Here is a 16,851-nt window from a genome sequence, read left to right as displayed (position 1 = left end):
CGGCACTTCTCGTGTTTCCCACAGTTTACGCAAGCTGTACAGCGTTCACAAGATATCGTGTTAGCACCGAATAGCTCTTCGATCAAACAAACATAAGGTACACGATAGGTTTAGTGGCTCCAAAATATGCCACGGTGCAAGTGCAAATGCTGCGGGTGCGGTGAGCACGCTATGCAAAAGCGCTTATGAGATTTTATTTTTTTTCCCCTATTTTTTTGTGTGACACAGGCATTAGCCAGGTTCTGTACACTCTATGCGATTCTAGCATCTTTCTATTCTGATTCTTTGAAATCAATCTTTTGTCAGCATTTCTGTATGTGCATGTTTCAAACGTCTATTCTTGAATCCTTGGGCGCTATAACCTAAAGCTATTTCAAACTTTTCTATTCCAATTCTGCAATCAGCTCTACAAGATTGGCCAAAAATTTTTCGGTCCACCCGCACTTCGCCTGTCTGTCACGCGCCGTCACAAAACCGCGAGGACTCACCGCGTCAAAGTGACGTGCACACGGTAAAGATGCGTTAATATGCCGAACAAAAATGAATTGTTTTCTGAATAGCCGGAGACTGGCCCCGTTCCGAAAGGAATAGAAGATGGTTGCCCGCCAATCGCTCAGACACTGGCTACTCGCACCTGCCGGAGAGCATCGGTTTATTTCCGTATAATAAAACTTTCTGCGTGGCAGTAAAACGTTATCGAGCCCTTTCGGCACGCATACGACATCACTCCGCCAACTGTTCTTTGCTGAGGATCCGTTTTGGCGGAATTCTTAACCTTCCGTTGCACGCCGCCACGATTTTTGACGAGCCACCGCAAGCTAAGTAAGGGGAAGCGCGGACCAGTCACAGACGCCGGCACTACCCTCCTCATCCGGTTATCTATTTTCACTGCGTTGGCTCGGCCCCATCGAAACCTTCTCTACTTGAGCGTGCTCCTCGCCAGCTCTGAGGCGAAACTCGAAAGGCGCCCGAGCTGTCGCACGCCATCTCGCTTTGCCGAGACAAGCAAACCGCACCGTGTTCTCTGGGCACGCGTGAGACCGCAGCCACGAGCGAAACGTGGTGAAACGGACCTGACTAGTGAGCGCACTCTCCCCGCCAATCAGACACAAGCGAAAGACAAGTCGACCAGACAAATCGAGCTGCGCTCCAGAGGCGCATGGCGGCTGCACGGCCGCCATTATCCGCCATCTTGGCGGTCTCATTGGCTGTCCAGAGGTCACGTGTTTTGAAATTTGTGCCGGGAAACGGAAGTTTTGCAAAATGCGATTTTGCGTTTTCACCAGAATGACGAAACGTGACGTGGAGCTGCAAATTTTATCGACTAATACTTCTTTGTGATCCTTGGCACCTATATTGCGACTTTAGCGCTTTAAAAAAAAAGTAGACGGTAGCGTGCAGAAACCCGTGCAATGCATCTGCAATTTCGCGAATATGTGGTGGCGTTCCGAGATAGCCGGCATGTTAGTTGTTGATTGGTTGAAGGAATATCCCGTGAAGAGCGTCACAGGAAGGGCCGTTTCGTAAACGTCAATTTGACGTTGCGTGACGTTGCGCTGGGCCGCCATTGCAGAGATTTTCCGCCATAATTTGTGGTGCGACGAGCCGCGCGAATTATGGTAATGAGCGGCCATATGCAATGGCAGTCGAGAGGCATGCGCATCGCCGCATTTTCCCTGTCATTTGGGGGTCATGAAAATATTTTGTTCAAAACGCATGCTCATAGCATTTGCATCACTCTCGGGTGGTGTTGGCATTTGTGTTTTGAAACATCATTTTTAATAAAAACACGTTTATTTGAAATAATATTGGTTGAACATTACAAACCTTCTGCGACTTTTTGCATTTTTCACTACTGCGTTTGTATTGTAATCAAGATTAATGACTTTTCGTATCATCAGAGGCAATGACAACGGCGGCTTTTTAATTTATAAAAAGAAATGTACGCTGGACGCTATTCTGGACATTCCGTCATTTTCTTCGAGGCGCGTGACGTAGGCGCGACGCCTGCAAAATGGCGCCGATGGCCCCGTTTTGCTTTCGTAACGTGACGCAAGTTTGACGTTTCGCATAAGAAACTGTAATAAGGGCATTGAACCTAGCAATCTTAATAAAGCAAAACAGTCTTCCTCCTGAATAAAAATAAAGCAGCTACCTCAAAGCGTACGATTATTCCATCAAAATCGTTTCTCGCTTCCGTCGTCTGCATGCGCACAAGCTGTCGTCTGCTTGATTAGTTGGATGCGTGTCGTCTGGAAATGGAATGAGTCATCGTATATTGGCGTCCACGCGCTTGCCTTCTACCTTCAGACAACATACGCGACCTAGCTACCAGTGATGATGAGCGCACGCTCTAGGCCGCGTTATTGCTATCTGGTGAAACGCAAGTGACTCAGACTCGTCTGGCTGAGAAGCGGCCGAATATCATCGATAGCGTTGCGCGCGCCACAGGTATCCGCTTGCGCGATGCAAGCGCCGGCACTGCCATCTCTTGTTCACTTCGCTGCTTACTCGCACCGGGAGAGGAAACTTCAAGACGCCGCCTTGCGTACATTTATTTTTATAAATTAAAAAGTCGCAATTGTCATAGCCTTTGATGACGCGAAAATACATTAATATTGATTAAAATACAAACGCAGTAGCGAAAAGTGCAAAAAGTCGCAAGAAGACGCTAGTTTCAAGCAATATTATTTCAAATAAACGTGTTTTAATAGAAATGATGGTTCAAAACACAAATGCCGACACCACCCGAGAGCGATGCAAATGCTATGAGCACGCGTTGTGAACAAAAGATTTGCATGGCCCAAAATGACAGGGAAAATGCGGCGATACGCATGACCCTCGACCGCCGTTGCATATGGCCGCTCATTACCATAATTCGCGCGGCTCGTCGCACCACAAATTATGGCGGAAAAACTCTGCAATGGCGGCCCAGCGCAACGTCACGCAACTTCAAATTGACGTTTACGAAACGGCCCTTCCTGTGACGCTCCTCACGGGATATTCCTTCAGCCAATGAACAAGCTGACATGCCGGCTATCTTGGAACGCCACCACATATTCGCGAAATTGCAGATGCATTGCACGAGCTTCTGCACGCTACCATCCACTTTCTTTTTAAAGCGCTGAAGTCGCAATATAGGTGCCAAGGACCACAAAAAAATATTAGTCGATAAAACTTGCAGCTTCACGTCACGTTTCGTCATTCTGACGAAAACGCAAAATTGCATTTTGCAAAACTTCCGTTTCCCGGCACAAATTTCAAAACACGTGACTAGAATACTAGAACATTGTCTAGTACACTCTACACGTGACCTCTGGACAGCCAATGATGACAGACAAGATGGCGGATAATGGCGGTCTTGCAGCCGCCATGCGTACAGTGTACTAGAATACCTTATTCTAGTACACTCTAGCCATGCGTGTCCAGAATAGAGCCCATCGTCAGCCGCCGCAAACATGCCGAGATAACAGCGGCCAACACTTCGCGGCGCTGGCGTCAGTCCAAGCCGGTCCAGGCCACGCTGCGGAGTGTTCGTGTTGAGCGTGCTGACCGCGGTACATCCAACGCACGATATGACATTTTTTTTTCTTAGATTGCGCGATATTTTGTTTTCTTGCTGGTGTTTTATAGCTGAGTTATCTTCAAGTGTAATTGAACTGTACCACATGCTCACCTAACTTATAATGCCTCTCTGGAGGCCTGTGAGGTACTTCTAAATAAAATAAAAAAATATAAGAGCGTTTTTGCATACCGCCTCCATCGGAAGGCGCCGACGTGCTCACCAGCGCCTTGCCATAGCCAATGGGCTACCACGGCTGCAACTTGCAGTTTTCGTGTACCGTCTCTGCCTCAGCTCTCACCATGTTTACGTACCACAATGACTCACCAAAAACGAAAACTTCGTTTGTCCCCATCAACGATTCAACATCACTCTTTAAAGGCGAGTGTGTTAGTTATATGGGACAAGCTTGCCCCTTTAGGAGCGCATTTTTTTTATTTGGCTTACCAAGCGTCTTCTCGCGGTAAGAGTGGTGTTTTTTGGTATTGTGGAAGGGTAATTTACTGATATAGAAGCCATAATTTTTGTCTTTAGTGTCCCTTTAAGCAGACGCAGTTCTTATAGACCGGCCGCGAGAGCAAGTGAGCTCACTACCTAACTTTGGAAATTACGTATGTACGCAGTTACGTAACGGCGGGGGGCGAATCCCGAGAGTGGATAGGGTGCGGTCTTACCCGCGCCTTCCCAATGGCGCTTGTGGAGCCCGTGTCCAGGTCTCCCATCAGGTACTCGGACACCCTGCACCACAAAAGAAAGAGAAATCAACGTCAGCAGGATGAAGAAAGGAGCTCGGCATTACGACAGAGAATGAGGTGAGCGAGAGAGCAAGCGTTTTTTTATTGAAGTTGACGGCTTACGTCCGTTTAAGTTACAAAGTATGATTTGCCGGTAAAGACCTAGACGCGCAACGCGTTTGCGTTAAAAGCACGAGACGTCGGAAAGTTTCGGGCATAGTGCTACCACGTACCGTTGCTGCTAACCGCTTTTCTTTTGAAACCGATAACTTCTTTAACCCCTAACTCGCTTTCTTTCGAAAACACGGACAGAGGAGAAAGACGGATGCGAAATTCCCAGTCGCAATGGTACCACACATTCAATGTTAGTAGAGCAAATGCAATGTATACACCTCTGTTTCACATCCGACGAGAACTGCCTGTGCAAGCTCCACATGAGATCACAGGTGGCGTGTGGTGGAGATCGCTTTCAGTTTTCTGCCTGGTATTGCTCATAGGCAACGAAGCAAAACTGAATAAGTTAACGCAAAGTATTTTATTTATTTTTATTTTTGTCGAATAATATTACGGAGCAATGAAGCATCGCGCTGAAGACTCAGCTGACTGTTGACAAAGACGACGATTAGGCGGGAATAAAGTGCGATCGGCTCGGCCAGCCATCTTGTTTATGCGCCGCTGCCACAGCTCATAAATAAGCTGTAATAGGCATTCATTTTTGCGTAATCGATTCGCTGTTTCCGCCCTGTGACACTATCCTTATCACTGGTGACATTTGCACATTTAGACGAAAAATCTACATTTTCTTCAGGTGTTATTCATGTTTCGTCCTTAAGCGGTTTAACGGTGGCACAGACAAAATACAACCACTGGTTCATCATCATCATCAGCCTATTCATGTCCACTGCAGGACGAAGGCATCTCCCTGTGATCTCCACTTACCCCTGTCTTGCGCTAGATGATTCCAACTAGCGCCTGCAAATTTCCTAACTTCATCACCCCTCGTAGTTTTCTGCCGTCCTCGACCGCGCTTCCCTTCTCTTGGTGGGGAGCAGGGCGGCCGCCTAATCTGTGACATCAAAGCGAGATGGTTACACGAGTTCCTCTTTCGACACGGCCTGAGAGAAAAGCAGGAAAATGGCGTAGCAAACTGCATAGTCGCGAAATGTGTGTACCAAACTACTCAAAAGCGAACACGATAAGATTAGAAAGCTAGGAGTGTTGAACGTGTTTTGAAACATGTTCTCGTCTCATCCACTGGCCTGGCCCTTCTGCACTGCCCCAGCCACAGAGGCAACGAAGACTCTTGCTTTTCTTCTTTCTTTGCATTGGTTTAGCTTTGAAAATTGAGTCAATTATCGCAATTTTGCCTGCGCCGTTCTATTCTTGGCCTATTCCCATCGGCCGTGTATCCATCACTGTAATCACCAACAACAACATCACTCGTACAAGCAGAGGAGTACGAGTTCGAAGAGACCTAAGTGACTGCAGAACGTTGAATTGAGTTCAATTCTGGGGCTTTACTTGCCACGATTTGATTATGGGGCACACCGTAGTGGGGGACTCCGTATTAATTTTGACCACCAGTGGACCTTAACGTGCCCCAAGTGCACGGGACATGGGCGTTTTTTTCATTTCGCCACCCATCGAAATGCGGCCGCCGCGGCCGGGATTCGATCCCGCGACCTCGTGCTTAGCAGCGCAGCACGATAGCCACTACGCCATCGCGGCTGGTACCTACAGAGGGTTATTCCGGATGTACACTCTCGAGCAAAAGTATGCGGACCACCTGCTCTCTGAAGTAAAGAAAACAAATCTTTGTAGTCTATACATGTAGCCTGACACTGACTACTGTAGTCCAAGCTAAAGCATGCGAACACAGCAGTCACTCATAAAGTTTCGAGTGTGCGTCTAGGTAACCAACAAATAACTTTCTTTTCACGGAAGCTGCGGTTTGTCCGCCTTTTTGTGTGGGCGTAAACGTGCAGAAAACAGTACATGTGGGCCCGTAGGTCGAAATACATAGCCGACAGGACATACAAAAATGACGAAAGGAAAAGAAACAACGGCAAAGCTTTGGACAGGATAGTATTTAACTGAACTAGTTGGTTCATAGCTAAGACTAGTTCTGAACAGCTCACCTGTAAAAAAGCAAGGGACTCGGGGAGACAGACAAGGAGGTCGCTATACTAACAACTGAATTTACCATACGTGGCGCGGACGCTGTATATCTTTTTTGCGCGTGCAATAAATAATAAATAAATAAATAAATAAATAAATAAATAAATAATAAATAAATAAATAATAAATAAATAAATAAATAATAATATATATATATATTATATATTATATATATATATATATATATATATATATAGCCGGTCTCAAGCGCAAAAATAAATACAGACGTTATTACAGCTGACAGCGACGTCCTTGGCTGTCTCCGTTAGTTCTTTGTCTTCTTCAGTTCAGCTGTTCAAACTCGTCTTATCTTAGAACAGGCCCTTCAGTAATTCACCGAGCGCTTAAAGTACCTGTCTTGCTAAGAGTGTCCAAAGTGCCGTCTACCGGTTGTCTCACGTAACTTGAGCCAAACCTTAAAAATATGCAAATGCCACGTAGATGGACAGAACAAAGGGAATGTTGTTTTCCGTCGCTTGAAGATTCTCAGATTATTTTTTCATTCCGCCCAATTACATAATTAGCCTTAAATAATTATTCAACTTCTCAAGTATTCTTATTAGATGAAAGGAAAATTGTACAAAGAGAGAGCAAGAAGAGAAAAGGCAGGGAGGTGCAACCAGACGAGCGTCCGGTTTGCTACCCTACACTAGGGGTAAGAGAAAGGGGGAATAGAAAGAGGAAACGAGGGAGAGAGTGAGCACTGAGTACACGTGGGACGATGTACCGGGTCACTATATAAGCGGTCTCTTGAACCGGTGCACTTAAAATACTGCACTAATGCACGAATCGCTTTTTGTGCCAGTGACGGGTGTAGCCACGGTCCGAGCATCTTTGACTCAGAGAACGGTCTCGAGTCCAGTTGGTTTAAAGTTGTCCTGAGAGAGAGGCGTTGTACGTCGTACAGCAATATTAAAAACTCCCGATACAGCTGTCTGTTGCTAAATACGTGCTACATAAAAGCGTTCTTCCAAGCATGAGAAAAGTACGCGAATACACGCAAAATTGCCGCGCGACTGGCCGCTCGAGGCACATTGCATGTATTCGCGGGCATCTTTCATGCTTGGAAAAACTTTTACGTACGTATTTAGCTACAGTAAGCTGTACCGGGAGTTCTTCATATTGCTGTACAACTTTCCCATTGACACTTTCAGCAAATAATAATACTTGAGAAGCTGAATAATTAATTAAGGCTAATTATGTAATTGGGCGGAATGCAAAAATAATCTCCAAGCGACGCAAACAACAACATTACCTTGGTTTTGTCCAGCTACATGGCATTTGCATATTTTTAAAGATTGGCTCAAGTTACGCGGGACACCCAATATATGTGTGACAAAATGGGTCGTTATCTGTAAAGATACGATTAATCTGCCGCTATCTCCTCCGTTTACCGTGCGGATCGAACGGTGCAGCGCTGCCATTATCACCGGGATCGGCCACTATCCATGGCGGATGATAAGAAATAAAGAATGTGAAAAATAGCTCCGTGGTTCGATCATTCAATCAGCTTTATTATTTCATTATCAAAAAGTGCGCACACAAGTGTACCGATAGCCAACATGCTATAGTTTCCGGTCCAAAACAAACTGCACATATACAGGTAAGCCAGAGTGAGAGATAAAAAAAAAGAGAATTATAACAGAAAAGGCCGCGTATGAATGGTTTTGTTTGCAAAACCACTTTGGCGTTATCAAAGAAACGTGATAGCGGTGAATTGTGCTTCAAGGCCTCGAGATGAGATTCGTCACCTATCTGCCGTAGCTGTGTTCTGTGAGGTGGCAATAACGTGACACGATCGTATATCCGCCTGATACCCTAATAAAGCCTTGGGGTGTAATAGCTCCTCAAACTAGTTTTTTTTATTGTCTAGTGGTATATTACGAACGTGCAAAACATTTTTTTTCAAAATTAAATACCACGACAAAATGTTAGAAGCTGCACCTCCATGTACGTAGAAGCAAAAATCTCTTCACGTTTGCTATGATAAAAACTGCATTTCATTTAAATAAACACAGAGATGAACATGGAACTATATATGTGAAGTACATTGCCACGTTGCTGCTGCATCCTGAATTATCGCGCAATCTCAAATAATTCGAACCACACTTTAAGCTTGTTTTCCACCGTCAGCGACAACGCAGATGCCGAGATCAATTTAGAGTCAAATTTCTCGAAAGAGCATGGCAAGAATATGAGCAAAATACTTCTGTACAGTTCCACACGCACCGGACTTCAGGTCCAGAACGAATAGTTTGAGCAATCGCTTACTATTGAATTTTCAAAAAGAACTGAAGGCACTGTGCAATAAATTGTACAAGCGGTCTTAGGAGGATATATCCGTGTGTCATATACGACCACTGTTTCACGAGAAAACACAAAGATCCACAGAAGCCGCGTTTTGTAACAATCTACTGCACTCTCGATAATTAGTTTTTTAATTACCCGCCACGGTATAGTTTAGGTGCCTATGGCGTCGCGCTTCCGAGGCTCAAGGTGGCGGGTTCGATGTCGGTAGCGGCGGCCGTCGGAATGCAAGAGCACTCGTGTACTTAGATTTAGGTGCACGTTAAAGAACACCAGGCTGGCAATATTAATCCGGAGTTCTCCCACTACGGCGCGTGTCATAATCATATCAAGGTTTCGGCACGTAAAACCCCAGAATGTTTTTTTCTTTTTAAATCCCCTATTGGGCAGGGGGGCCCTCTCCGAAGAGCGAAAATAAATGCAGTCGAACCCACATATATCGAACCCGCATATAACGAATTATGGTGTATAACGAACAGCATTAAATTTCCCTTCAAAATTTTTGAATAAAATTTTTATTTTATATATCGGAGTACCTATATGTATATCAAACTCTTTTGTGATCCCCTTCAGATTCGATATATCCGGATCCGACTGTAAATCAAATGATGGGGTTTAAAAAAACACTACATCTTTAAAAGATTCATCATCATCATCATCAGCCTATATTTATGTCCACTGCAGCACGAAGGCCTCTCCCTGCGATCTCCAATTACCCCTGTCTTGCGCTAGTGTATTCCAACTTGCGCCTGCAAATTCCTAACTTCATCTTCCCATCTGGTTTTCTGCCGACCTCGACTGCGCTTCCCTTCTCTTGGTATCCATTCTGTAACCCTAATGGTCCACCGGTTATCCATCCTACGCATTACGTGGCCTGCCCAGCTCCATTTATTCCGCTTAATGTCAACTAGAAAATCGGGTATCCCTGTTTGCTCTCTGATCCATACCGCTCTCTTCCTGTCTCTTAACGTTAGGCCTAACGTTTTTCGTTCCATCGCTCTTTGTGCGGTCCTTAACTTGTTCTCGAGCTTCTTCGTTAACCTCCAAGTTTCTGCCCCATATGTTAGCACCGGTAGAATGCAATGATTGTACACTTTCTTTTCAACGACAGTGGTAAGCTCCCAGTCAGGATTTGGTAATGCCTGCCGTATGCACTCCAACCCAATTTTATTCTTCTGTAAATTTCTTTCTCGTGATCAGGGTCCCCTGTGAGTAATTGAGCTAGATAAACGTACTCCTTTACAGACTCTAGAGGCTGACTGGCGATCCTGAATTCTTGTTCCCTTGCCAGGCTATTGAACATTATCTTTGTCTTCTGCATATTCATCTTCAACCCCACTCTTCACACTTTCTCGATTAAGGTTCTCAATCATTTGTTGTAATTCGTCCCCATTGTTGCTGAATAGGACAATGTCATCTGCAAACCGAAGGTTGCTGAGACATTCGCCGTCGATCCTCACTCCCAAGCCTTCCCAATCTAAGAGCTTGAATACTTCTTCTAAGCATGCAGTGAATAGCATTGGAGAGATTGCCGGACCCCTTTCCTGATAGGTAACTTTCTACTTTTATTGTGGAGAACCAAGGTAGCTGTGGAATCTTTATATATATTGACCAAGATATTCACGTAGCGCCTCCTGTACTTCTTGATTACGCAATGCCTGTGTGACTGCTGGTATCTCTACTGAATCAAATGCTTTGTCGTAATCGATGAAAGCCATATAGAGAGGTTGACTGTACTCCGCAGATTTCTCGATTACCTAATTGATGACATGGATATTATCCAACGTAGAATATCCCTTCCTGAGGCCAGCATATTCTCTTGGTTTAAAAGATTATTTGAAGTTTATTAGTAAATTACCTTTCTGCAATACCATGAAAGCCACTCTCGTGGTAAGAGTAGGCTTAGTAAGCAAGAAAAAGGCGCGAAGCGAGATGCACGTGGCGACGCTGCTTTGAAGTTCCCGCACCAGCTTGTCATGACGTCATGGACTCTGACAGCATCTGCTAGAGGCTGGGTAATATCTTGTTGTTTATAGGTAATGATTGACTGCATTGTGTTCCGAAAAAAGTAAGAGAAGCCACAGATCGAACTTAGCAAGTTTCAAAAACTTACACTAAACTGCAACGGTCCAAATATGAAAAAAGAAAGAAAAACGAACATTACCTTAAAATCTGTGACGTCACGGTCACGTACCAGGGCTCGGAGTTTCGGCACAAAATTTTAAAAGTGGAACTTTGACCTTTATTTTATGTTGTATAGTAATCAACAGATTACCCCGATATTAATGAAAACAGAGTTCTGAAAGACTATTTTATCAGTTTGAACTGATTGAGGTGTTTCTTAATATCCCTTTAAAGTGTGATTGGCCGCAAGGCATACTGAGTAACAAGACGAACACGAAGAGACACCATGGATAAACCCATCTAGCCTTTTGCGATTCAGGTACTACAGTAATGAGTTCGCGCATTCATCTTTTTGATGGAAATGAACTTGTATTGCATTGCAATGAGTTCGTGCGTTTGTCGTCCGTTACCCAATGGGTAACCCGGCGCGGTGGCTCAGCGGCTATAGGTGTTGCACTGCTAAACCACGAGGTCGCGGGATCAAATCCCGGCCGCAGGGTCCGCATTTCTATGAGGGCCAGATGCAAAAAAGACCCGTGTCCCCTGCATGGGGGGCACGTTAAAGATCCCCTGGTGGACAAAATCCGGAGTCCGCCACTAAGGCGTGCCTCTCATAATCAAATCGTGGTTTTGGCACGTAAAATACCCCAAAATTTATTAACCAATGGCCATAGTGCTCGGGAACATGAAGCTTCAGCTCGATCACTTTGAGCATCGTGCCTCTAACATCGCGAGGACGTCTCTACTCACATTCCGCAATCGCTGGAGGCCGTCGAACGAAGCGAGCCCGTTCCGTACAATCCATCCGGCCGAGTAAAACGGGCGACTTGGGAGACACACACACACGCCGGCTTCAAAAATTAGCGGTCGTCGAGAGCCGCGCTCCGCTTCGCGGACGGGTCGCACCGAGCACGACGAAGGCGTACAGACGCGACACGCGGGTCGCAAGACATGCGCGAGGTGACAGCGCGTTGCGACGAACGCACCGGAACTGATACAACGCTTATCAGCCAGCCGGCGAGAAGGCAAACACGCGTAAGTCAAAAGCGAGCGTCGATTATAGCCCGCTTTGTGGTTTCCGCCCACCCGCGCCGCGTATAATGAGGAGAATGGAAGGTGATACCGCCGCCATTGCAGTTATTTAGAAGATTGTATAAGCGGAGCTGGGCGACGATAAGCGAGCGGTTTAACGCCCCGAATATCCGCAGCATGGATGCGAGGGGCAGTGTCGCGGAGGTCTGCGGATTAATTCCCACCGCGTGACTTCAGCTAGAAACAACGAGCGCTTTCTAGTGCCGAAGCTTTCCTTGCAAACGCTCCCTGATTTTCCCAACCGTGACAGCTGTCTCGCCGAATGTATGTGTAGATGTACACCCGTGAGCAAAAGTATACGGACCAGGGACTGCGCGATAAAGCCGATTTTTTTTTTTTTTTTTTTTTGCAACTGCCCGCGAATGCAACTTGAAATTGAGGAGTGCAGTCCAAACTTGGCATCGCGAACTTTCCGGTGTAATCGTCAATCTCAGTTTCTGCACGGTAATTGCGAAGAAATTCATTTTTTTTTCGGCGACCCTGTGTTCCGTATACTTTCGCTTCCTGTAGTGTACATATACAAAGGTCATATTAAAGTACCCATGATGTAGCTGAGATGAACCTTGTACGCTGATCACATATTTCCGGCTCTGTTCGGCGTAAAAAAAAAAGAAAAAAAAAAACTACCTATATACAAGCTGTACATATAATATCGGCTCACAGATATCTAAAAAGCACACCGATTTGTTACTGGAATACGCGTTCTACTTTGCATGTGTCTGCCATCGCCCAAATTGTACGCATCTCCGTTAGCTGTAGAGCGTTTAATTAACCACTTTGCTTGAAGTTCGCTTCGCATAGATTCCTACGTGTGCGTTGGACGCGCACGAGTTTTTTTTTCCTTCTTTTCTTTTTGCCCTGTAATGCGATAGGGCCACGGTATGGAATCGAACATGCCGTTCTAAATCTGGCAGCGGAATCATCATCATCAGAAACATTTATTGGTATCTATAGTGCGGCAGCGCAGTCTGCCGCTAATGATAACAGACCGGCTTTTGACCTGGTTGCGTTCTTCCAAATTCTTTATAACTTTCCCACGGGTGAGCTGGAATAGCCGTGACATGCATCGGTATCCCACTTAACTTAGCCTATAGCCAGAATTTACACCTGCACCGTGCGCAGAGACGCAGATCACCCTTGTTCTTAGCATGGAACATCACTTTTGCGGCGTGCAATCAGTTGCTTCAATAAATCTGCGGCAAATCAGTTGTGCTTCGTGAAGTGGAAAATTGTCATCTACCCATCAGTACAGCCCGACGCTACAGAGGGGGCCGTCAGGGAAAGGCGTTGGTCCCAGGTTCGAACACCGGAGGAGGACTAATTTTTTTCGTCAACTGCGATGCTTCCTTGCTGAGAAACCCGTATTTACTTTGTAGCTTGGTCCTCCATTCGGGCGGTTGACATTATTATTTTTTTCATTCCTGGCTCCTAACGTGGTGGCTCTTAGAGCACACGAAGGCTATGCGAATGACGTTTAACCTAATGTAATTTCGCCGTAGCGAACGGCGTACACAAACTGACTATTTCAATCATTCATGAGGTTTAATAGCAAGACAGACGGCAAGGTCACCCAGGCGCGCGTCCGGTTTGCTACCCTACGCAGGGAGAAGAGAGTTAAAAGGGATGAAAAGAAAAAGGAGGGAGCGAGGGAGGGAGGGAGGAAGAAAGGCACTAGTAATGCGAACACTGTGCGGTTGTTCATCACGCCGACGGTCGGTCACTGAGGCCAGTCGATTTCGTAAGGGAGTTCTGAAGCGCACCACCCTTCGGAAGTGCTAAGAGTTGCGTTTCGTCACTGCTCGAAATATGTACCGAATACTTCGCGAACGCTCCACCGTATGCCGTGCGATTCGCTTACCATGCCCGAGCCTTTTATTCTGCACTTATAAACCCGAGCTTACTTCTTTACTCTCTGTTACACAACGGCGCGTGTTCCTGCATGTTCCACCGGCTGTACCGACGGCCGCGTCCGGCTTCGCGTTCTCACCGATGCCCTGGACGCGGGCTGCGTTGCTGACTGCTCGTTGATTGGCATTTGATACCGAGTCATGCCACCGCCGGCACCTCACGAAATTCGTTGTGGAACTCCCCTCGTCACTGTAAAATGCGAAGCCAACGTAGTTCTCTGCAGTCGTGCCTCAGCGCGTGAAATACGCGAGCTGGAGTGGCGCTCGGCTGAGACCGTTCAAATGTTGTTTTCTCTCTCTGCACACATTACCTGCTGCTGAATGCCAGGGCGAGGTGGTCGACGGCCTCGAAGCAGGCCTGCGACGAGGACGATCCCCCGGGCCCGTAGTCGTGTCCCTTGACCCGCTGGATGAGCGCCGAGGCGGCGACCAGCAGCTCGGCCGACTGGATGGGCGGGTACTTCTCCAGGATGGAGCGCAGGATGCGCAGCACCTGGCCCAGCCGCTCGTGGGCCGCCACCAGGCGCGTCTCGCGGCGCTGCTTCTCTGCATTACAGGGGGGCACGATGATAGGGCGCATTTCAAACATCTGTACGCTCGGACTCGTCGACGCGACGTTAAGAGGGAAGCTTTAGCTCGGGGCTAACTCTTAACTTAACTACTCAAATACACGGGACACGCAGCAGTACTTTTGTGAGACGACCGCTGGACCGATTTGAATGACATTTGTTGCGTTTAGAAGAAAAAAATGTCGCAGTTTCACCCTAAAGGCGAAGCGTCAATTGCGATAGCAAAATTGTAGAGAGCTATACGGAGTAAGAATAGTAGTTTTATCAGCTGTATAAACTTGGGCGTGCAGCAAGCAGCCCAAGCAACGCGCACAACTATTGTCGACGCCGTCGGCGTTTTGCCCGCGTTCGCAGAAATGCGCGCGGCGTTGGTGACTGTTGCCGCTGCCTCTGGGGGCGGCTCGGAGGTTTTCGACGAGATCAGAACGGGACACTTGTCGAGCAGCGTCGGAAGTCTTTACCCCCTTCTCGCCTCGCAACGTTTTTATATAATTACGCATTTGGTGCCGCAGCTTAACGTCGCCTCCCCTCCCACGCTCCCGTCCCCCCACGGCCTTTCGCGCAACGGAAGAAGTAGCGTTTGCTCTATATATATGGTGATTGTAAAGGAGGAAAGAGACGCTTAATTCTGCAGCCCTTCAGGGAGCACGGCGCAGACCGCGCGTTTGCTCTTCGTCGTGCGTACGCTCCCCGTGAAAGCGCGCGTCCCTCGCGCGCTTTTGCATAGCACATACAGCATACGGCGCGCGGCGACGATTTCATCGCCGTTGACGTCATACGGAACCTCACGGCGACGGCAGAAATACGCTTTGAGTGTCCATATAATTGTAACAAGCGGAATTCTACCGAATGTACGAAGCAGAATTTAGATCGAGTGCGTCCAAGTTTCAGGAAAACGGGAGTACGAATTTTATAAACCTCTAACTCTTCACCAAGAAACAGATACCGTTTCAAAGACAGATATAGATTTCTCGAGCCACCCCTCGTCATAGGAGTTGTCGAGGAGCGCTATAGGTTGTGTCCAAATCCAGCTCCCAGCGACCGCTTCCTCGGAGTAACAGAATCAGATCTGCCAGTTTCGAGGGCTGCATGCGCTCTAAACGATTGCAATACTTTGGCCATCAGATATTGCACTACGCTGAACGCTTTGCAGCGGAGAGGGGACACTGCCCTGCACTCGGTGCTACATGGTGCCGGGAAGTGATTGGAGCATTGGTTAGAGCAGGGAAGCTGTGGCTAGAGAAGATGGAATATAAGGCAACAGTGGTAAAATACATAAAGTAGAGAAGAAGATCAAGAAGGAAATTTCCTACGATAAGTTGAGGGGCAGTGCACTTCTTTGTGAGGCACATGTCCACAAATTTCGGACACTGCCCCTTCGGCAGTGTTGATCTGCACTGCAATACACCACCATAACTCGATGAGGAGCATGATATATATATATATATATATATATATATATATATATATATATATATATATGACAAGATTGGCCGCATTTCAACAAGTTTCAGTTAGCAACGCCCAGAGGGTGCTTCCTTCTAATATCATATGCATTTACGGCACTTAGTCGTAATTTGCTCCTGCGTTATAGCAGTGCTCCTTGTCAGGACCAAAACACTGCTATAACATTACGTACAGACTAAGTGCCGTAAATCCGTGTGATATTAGACAGAAGTATCCTTTTGACGTCGCTAACTGAAACTTGTTGAAATTCGGCCAATCTTGGGACATATATTTTTGTTAAATGCTCCCCACTGACTTAGGCTGTGTAAAAACGCCGAGTTATAAAAATATGTTTACCCAAGTATGTGATCTCTATGCGTAGACGCCGAACTACGGCGAAGACAATTGTACATATCCTGTACATATCCTTTAACCATGCAATCATGGTGTGGATATACATCCAAAAATGCATAAAAATGCGATCAATCTCCATCAAGCGATACGGTTTAAAGATGGCAATAAGAGGGTAGACGTTGGCACAACAAACGTAAGCAAGAAGCGTTTGCAATAGCACAATTATATTAAATTGCGGGGTCTTACGTGCCAAAACCGCGATCTGATTTTGAAGCACACCGAAGATAAAGAGCACCGGATTAATTTTGACGACCTGGGGCTCCTCCGGTCCCAACGGAATGCGGCCGCCATGGACACGTTTGCAATATTGGTGGCGCGCATGGCCAGATAAAAACCATAGTGATGTCGAATAAGAAAAATGGTATATAACCATGCAATCATGGTTTTATTGTCGACAGCATGGCGCTGGAATTAAAACGTGTATAACGATAGTAAAGTTGAGCATGCACCGAAATGGTACATGTGCTGGGGTGTGGTGGCACAGGCCGCCGCCCCGTTTCAAATGGAAATTGACATCT

General features: G+C 46.5%; 1 protein-coding gene across 3 annotated transcripts in view; it reads right to left on the bottom strand.

The window, feature by feature from the left end:
• The window catches only part of LOC119433272 (rho GTPase-activating protein 45-like), a 248,965-nt gene that overhangs the window by 53,478 nt on the left and 178,636 nt on the right, over positions 1–16,851 (bottom strand). For all 3 annotated transcript variants that reach the window (XM_049658783.1, XM_049658782.1, XM_049658781.1), the window contains 2 exons: positions 14,216–14,450; positions 4,237–4,300 (listed from right to left, as the gene is read on the bottom strand). In XM_049658783.1, the coding sequence (XP_049514740.1) occupies positions 4,237–4,300; positions 14,216–14,450 (299 nt within the window). The remainder of the gene's footprint in view (positions 1–4,236; positions 4,301–14,215; positions 14,451–16,851) is intronic.

Source organism: Dermacentor silvarum, chromosome 11, assembly GCF_013339745.2.
Source record: "Dermacentor silvarum isolate Dsil-2018 chromosome 11, BIME_Dsil_1.4, whole genome shotgun sequence".
In the NCBI taxonomy this organism is placed as follows: domain Eukaryota; kingdom Metazoa; phylum Arthropoda; class Arachnida; order Ixodida; family Ixodidae; genus Dermacentor; species Dermacentor silvarum.
This window is presented reverse-complemented; position numbering and strand designations above follow the sequence as displayed.